This window comes from Cyprinodon tularosa, unplaced genomic scaffold (assembly GCF_016077235.1).
Source record: "Cyprinodon tularosa strain WSP-4 unplaced genomic scaffold, ASM1607723v1 ctg595, whole genome shotgun sequence".
NCBI classification, from domain to species: domain Eukaryota; kingdom Metazoa; phylum Chordata; class Actinopteri; order Cyprinodontiformes; family Cyprinodontidae; genus Cyprinodon; species Cyprinodon tularosa.
The window spans coordinates 414,726-421,480 of NW_024039335.1; the positions used below are offsets into that span (position 1 = coordinate 414,726).

General features: G+C 42.9%; 1 protein-coding gene across 1 annotated transcript; it reads left to right on the forward strand.

Moving 5' to 3' along the window:
- The first annotated feature begins 37 nt into the window (after nt 1-37).
- crybgx (crystallin beta gamma X) lies at nt 38-5,007 on the forward strand. Its single transcript, XM_038306870.1, has 6 exons — nt 38-149; nt 419-467; nt 1,131-1,252; nt 1,586-1,721; nt 3,351-3,490; nt 4,796-5,007. Exons 1-6 carry the CDS (start codon nt 106-108, stop codon nt 4,926-4,928), a joined length of 624 nt encoding a protein of 207 aa, XP_038162798.1. The 5' UTR covers nt 38-105; the 3' UTR covers nt 4,929-5,007.
- Nucleotides 5,008-6,755: the final 1,748 nt, after the last annotated feature.

Here is a 6,755-nt window from a genome sequence, read left to right on the forward strand (position 1 = left end):
ATGGCCCCAGGAGCTACAGCAGAAACCATCTGAGCCTTCTGGTAGTTCTCTGTCGTACCAGCTTGACATATTTAAGGCGCTTTCTGGCTGCCTCACAGAGCTGACATGAACATCTTTACTAAGGTCCCAGGATTAGCCCAACAAACCAGGTACGTTCAGCAGCCGGGGCCACAGTGTCAGGCCCCGGCCAAACACCCAGTTTCCCCAAAGTCACCCAGAGAGTGATGATGGCTGCAGGACGAATGCAGCCTCTGGGTTTTAAAGGCTAAATGAGAGAGACACAGAAAGCTTGTTAGAGTTCAGTTTTTTTTCCTAAACATAAATTCATCCGACTGAGCAGAGAGTTTAATATTTAATCTGATTTTATGAATAAAAGTATTTCTGGGTTTGTTTGTTGAAATCGCTTCTGTATCTGCAGCAAACTGGGGTCTGTGCTCCAACGTGCCTTCTATGGGTCCTCTGGGAGGGTGAGTCCATCCTCCGTCCTCACTCAGTCTGCTGCTTTCTCTGTTGCTCAAAGTGATTGTTTTTCTTCAACAGAACACATTTATTATCAGATAAGTTCTCAGGATATTGTTAGATGGTCCGAACCAGAATAAGCTGGCTTCTTCTAGAAGAACAGACATTTAGGGAGAGCATCAGATTTATTGGATGTTTTCAAATGTTAGGAACAACGTGTGCAGAATGGATGAATTCTGTTTGTCAGTAGGTTACTAAAGCTCAACCGGGGTTTGGTTCTGACCCATTTGGACCCAGCAGTTGGTCTGCTAAATGTGGAGTTTCTTTTCCAAAAAGTCTTAAGCCTTTCTAAAACAGAGGCATAACCCGAATCAATTAAACCTCAGAGGGCGCTCATGTACTCACACAGCAGTTGGAGGCTCCTGCTGGTTCTGATAGGATGGTTTGTTCTCATTTCTTTACGTTTTCAGTCAGTCTGAAATTTTTAAGACTCTCTTTTAAAAGAGATATAAAGTTCTCCAATGTTGATGGAAGGTCACAAAAACTGGAACATGACTGGATTATGATACATATTTATACAGAGAGTTTAATAAAAATGATCCACCAGCAGACTGAAGGCCTTTGTTTGAGGATTGATGTCTGGCCTGATCCTGGATCTTCTCTGCTCCCAGGTGACCCTTTATGAGCAGAGAAACTTCACCGGCAGACGTCTGGACCTGAACTACGACTGTCCCAGGATCACTGACAAGAACTTCCCAGAAAGATGTAACTCTGTTCAGGTGGACAACGGAGCGTAAGTTCACCTCTAAAGTCTGTCCAGCAATAGAACCGGGTCTCTGTCTCCGGGTGGAAACGGAAATGTTAGAGGAAAAATCTGGTTCTAGAGAAGAACATGAAGGAAACCTCAGATCGTCTCCTAAAAATATGACTTTATATGAAACTTTACCAAAGGTCTAAGCTTGGATCAGGAAGTATTGAATTCTTCTCATTTAACAGAACCAAGATTAGAGTTGTAACTTGTACACAGTGAAGCAGAAGAAGAGTAAAACCAGGGCACATGTTTCCAATGTTTATATTTTTGTTCTCTCTCTGTCCTGTTCTGGTCCATCCCTGTATTTCCTGCCAGATGGGTTGGTTTCGAGCATGAGAACTACCGAGGCCGTCAGTACCTGTGGGATATGTCAGACAGGGGGGAGTACAACTGCTGCGACAGGTGGTGCGCTCAGGTGGACCACGTCTCCTCCGTCCGCTCCGTCAAACAGGTGAGATGAGGAACATCTTGGAGGAGGCAGTGTGGCAGATCTTACAGAACCTCCTTCATCAGTTCACAGGACCACCCTCATCAGATTACAGAACCCACACATCAGATTACAAGCTCCATCAGATTACACAACCTTCTCTTTAGATTACAGACCCTCCCTCATTAGATTACACACCTTCTTATCAGATTACAGAACCTCCTCATCAGATTCCAGAACCTGCCTCATCAGTTTACAGAACATCCTCATCATATTAGAGCCGCCCTCATTAGATCACAGAAGCTCCTCATCAATTAACAGATACCTCCTCAGCAGTTTACAGAACCTGCCGGATCAGATTACAGAACCTCCTAATCAGATTACAGACACTTCCTCATTAGATTATAGAAACTCCCTCATCAGATTACAGAACCTCCCTCATCAGATTATAGAAACTCCCTCATCAGATTACAGAACCTCCTCATCAGATTACAGACCCTCCCTCATCAATTTACAGTACCTCCTCATTAGTTTACAGAACCTTCCTCATTAGATTACAGAACCTCCTCATCAGATTACAGACCCTCCCTCATCAATTTACAGTACCTCCTCATTAGTTTAGAGAACCTTCCTCATTAGATTACAGAACTTCCCAGACCAGATTACAGAACCTCCTCATAAGATTACAGAACCTCCCTCTTCAATTTACAGTACCTCCTCGTCAGTTTAAAAAACCTTCCTCAATAGATTAGAGAACCTCCACAGCAGTTTACAGAACCTACTCATCAGTTACAGAACCTCCCTCATCAGATTATAGAACCTCCTCATCAGTTACAGAACCTTCTCATCAGATTACAGATCCCCCTCTGCAGTTTACAGAACCTCCCTCATTAGATTAAATAACCTCTCTCAGCAGTCTGTAGAACCTCGACCATCTCCTTCCAGTTTTTCCCGTTGGTCGGGGTCTTCTGGTCTCCCCTGGTCCCATCTTTGTATCTGCTCTTTGAGGTTCCCAGCCTTTTGAAGTTCTCACCACCACATTTCAGTGACTTGGACTTTGACTAGGCCACTGCAAACATTCAGCCAATGATGTTTGGGCGACAGGTCAATGTCAGACTAAGAAACGGTTCGTTCTGATCCTCCTCATCTCTGAATCTTTTGCTCATGGAGTCTTCTGTAGCTGCGGACTCTAGGTCTGCTGTGAGATCCGTCTCTGCCCAGGTGATCTGTAACGACTTGAAGTTGTGAGGTGGAGCCTCCCTGCACTGGACTTGTTTGTTGAGAGAACAGAACTGTGTTTAGATCTCCAGAATCAGCCCCAAATCTGTGACTGGTTCCTCTGAAGTGAAGTCCTCCCAGTCTCAATTACTCCAGCTTGAAGAACAACTCTAAATGCAGAAAACCAGATAATCATTGATTTTCTATGAGCGGATTCGTTATTGTTCACATACTTTCAGGCTGTCGATCAGGAGACCTGTTGCACCAATTCCTAGGGTTCCAGTTTTAATGAATCAAAGAGCTCTAACGCCTCAGTTTCCTTTAGTTTTAAATTCCTCCAGAGAAATCACACCAATCTTTGTTGTTACATATTTGAAATAAACGACTCGTTATTCCAGTAGCAGCTGACTGATCTGATGTGTCTCTGATTCCCAGGATAATAACCCTCCCAGAGCTCAGCTGTTTGAGCGAGCCGGTTTCTCTGGAAAGAAGATGGAGATCCAAGATGACATTCCCAACCTGCTGAGCCGCTATAACCTCAACAGAGTGCCATCCATCCGCGTTCTTGGAGGAGCGTAAGTTGATTTTCTGGTTGAGTTTCGTTTCAGCCTCTGTTCCTTTTCCACACCGATTGTTTTGTTTTAGTGTTGCCAGAGTTTATTAATGATATGCCACAAAATCCCAGAGGGGGCCCTTTCCACTCTGTCCGGGGTCCTAGGCCTTCTCCAATGGCCTCTTCCCTTCAGTTTGTCCCACAGTTTTCCTGCAGGCTTTAGGTTTGAGGGACTGCAATGACCAAAAAGGGTGTTTTTTAGTGTCATAGGCTCATTTAACTACATGATTCCTGCTAAAAGACCTAATGACATTTTCAGTTTCCTTTCATTTTAAATGTCCTGGCTTTTCAAAAAGGTCATAAGGTTAATCTTTACAACAATACACACCTACATGCCTCCCCTACCGTACTTAGAGCTTGAAATAATGAGACAAATAATGTTTGTCTTATTGGACCTGCAGCTCCACTCAGAGTCCTAGGATAGGTCAGCTGAAACGTCTCACTAGAATAAAGTTTTAGGTCATAATGAGGGAAAGAATTAGTCATTAGACCAGGGGTCACCAACTTTTTTAAGGCTGAGGGCTACTTTATGGGTACTGAGTCATAGGACGGGCTACCAATACTGACCTATGAACTAGAGGAGTTGGCGTTCACCTGAACTTCATAGATGATAAACATATTTCTATTGTTTCTTTTCATTTTTTATTTGCTTTTAGATATTCTCATTATGAAATCCATATAAATCCTCAAATTTTCTAATTTATGGATATGATAAAATGCTTCATAAATGCTTCAAAATAAGAGCTTCAGTAAAAAATACAATTTCAGATTTAGTCCACTGGTGAATTGTTCTGTTTTCAAAAGATGCTGAGGGCACCCCATGCTGTCCTTGAGGGCCCCTGGGTGCCCACGGGCACCACGTTGGTGACCCCTGCATTAGACTAACCAAATAAACCAAATTTGACAAATTAATATATTTATATTATTATATATATTAATAAGATTAATTTATGTAAATCAATCACTAAATAAAAAAACAAAACAAAACATAAATCGAAGACAGAATTATGCTTTCAAGCCTTTATTTCTATTTACTGTGAGGATTTCCTGTTTTAAGCAATGAATATATAACATTTATTGTTAAAAATATATCAGACCAATAAAATAAAACATTTTGATAGCACATAAAATGGGTTTAAAGAAAGGCATGTGGAAGACCTGCTGAAAAGGCTCTTAATTATGAAAGGACAGTATATACCTACATGTATGTGTTCAGTCTGCTCAAAGTAAAGCTGAATGAATAATATTTCCCAATGTTTTGTTACAGCTGGGTGGTGTATCAGGAGCCCAACTACAGGGGACCCCATTACGTCCTGGAGAAACGTGACTATAACAACTTCTCCGACTGGGGCAGCCAGAACAGCACTGTGGGCTCCATGCGACGAGTCCGATTCAACTGAACAAGAACCTCGACAATGTGCACCCATGGAGCCTGTCAGCTTTACACCGAAAATAAAAACTATTTTAGTAATGAACTGATTTGATCTCATTGTTGTTCAGAGTTGAGGCCCGTTTAAATTCTCAGTTATTCCAGAAACAACAGAGGCTGAAATCATAGGCAGATGGTCTCTGTTCTGCTGGTCCAGCTGACAGAACATGTGTAACATATTCTGAAAAACTCAGCGAAGGCCATCTGCCTCCGATTTCAGACTGTTTTGTGGTCAGAGCTAATATTCTAGAGATTGATTGATTGATTGATATCACAGTGGAGAAATTTACTTGCTACATCAGCTCAAATAGCCAAAAAAAGAAGAATGTGCTAAAAGCAGAAAAATGTGCTTGGATATATATACAATATATATATTTTGTTTATAACAGGATCATTATAATGGATCATTGCACATGGTATTTAAATTGGTATTTACTGTATATAGATGGATATTTATATTTAAATATAAAGTTATTGTACTGGGTGTCAAATATAGAGAAATAGTAATTGCACATTATACATTGCTTTAATGCCACAGACAGGGGTGTGCTGATTAAACCGCATGGTGAAGACATAAGTACTGGTTATACTGCCGCAGCACTGTGTTGCCGTGAGCTTAATGCAAGTATTTTTGAGTTATGCTCAATATTGAGGCGTGGTTTGCATTGTTATTCCAAAAGAGGGACAATCACGAACTAGCTGTGGCTCTAGATATGGCCGAGGGGCAAGTTTGTGCGACACGGATGGACATGAGGTGAAAAAGAAGGGCGATCCAGGTGGAAAAAGGGTTTCAGCGTTCTTGAGGTTTTCTACAATGGCTGTCACTCAAACAAAACAAGCTGGGAAGGTACCAAACAAGAAATATGTATAATGTAGAGCGGAGGTAGATATGACCAATCAGAGGCCTCCTGTCTGCGGTCACCTACAATTTGGGAGAGGTGCAGCAGAGTGTCTGCAGAATGTGCAATAGCACATTTGCATTCACTGCGACACACACGCAGACCTGGTTTCTGAGAACAAATCACCCTATAGAGGAGATAACAGACTGTCTGACGGACTATCTGAACTTCTGCACTGACGTGGTCTCACCCGTCAAGACAGTCTTCTACTCCCCGAATAACAAGCATTGGGTAAAGAGGGAAGTCAAAGCTGTCCTAAACAGGAACAAGGCTGCCTTCAGGAGCAGAGACAAGGAGGCCATGAGGGCAGCACAGCAGAAGGTAAAACACTGTGTGAGGGAAGCCAAGGACATCAGAGAACAATATGAGAGCCATGCTGGGAAGGTATGAGAACCATCACAGGACACAACACAAAGACCAGGGCCGATGAAGAAAAGATGGAGAGGGCAAATGAACTGAACAAGTTCTTCAGCAGGTTTGACAAGCCTGTGACCTCTCCACTGCTGCTGCAGCCATCTCCCATACCCCCCCCACACACACACACACACCCCGCCTAAGCTATCACAGCACTGCCATCCTACTCTGTCCCAGACCTCAATACCTTCCCTGCCTCACATCACCACAGACCAGGTCAGAGAACAGCTGAGGAGACTTCGACCCAGGCAAGCAGCAGAACCAGACAAGCTGTGTCCACGGGTACTAAAAAAAACCTGTGCTACTGAACTGGGGGAACCATTACAACGGGTCTTTGACCTTAACCTACAGCTAGAAAGAGTGCCTACCCTATGGAAGACATCCTGCATCACACCTGTTCCTAAAAAGACCCGGCCCAGTGAACTGAATGATTTTCAGCCTGTTGCACGTACCTCTCATCTGATGAAAACAATGGAGCGGATCTT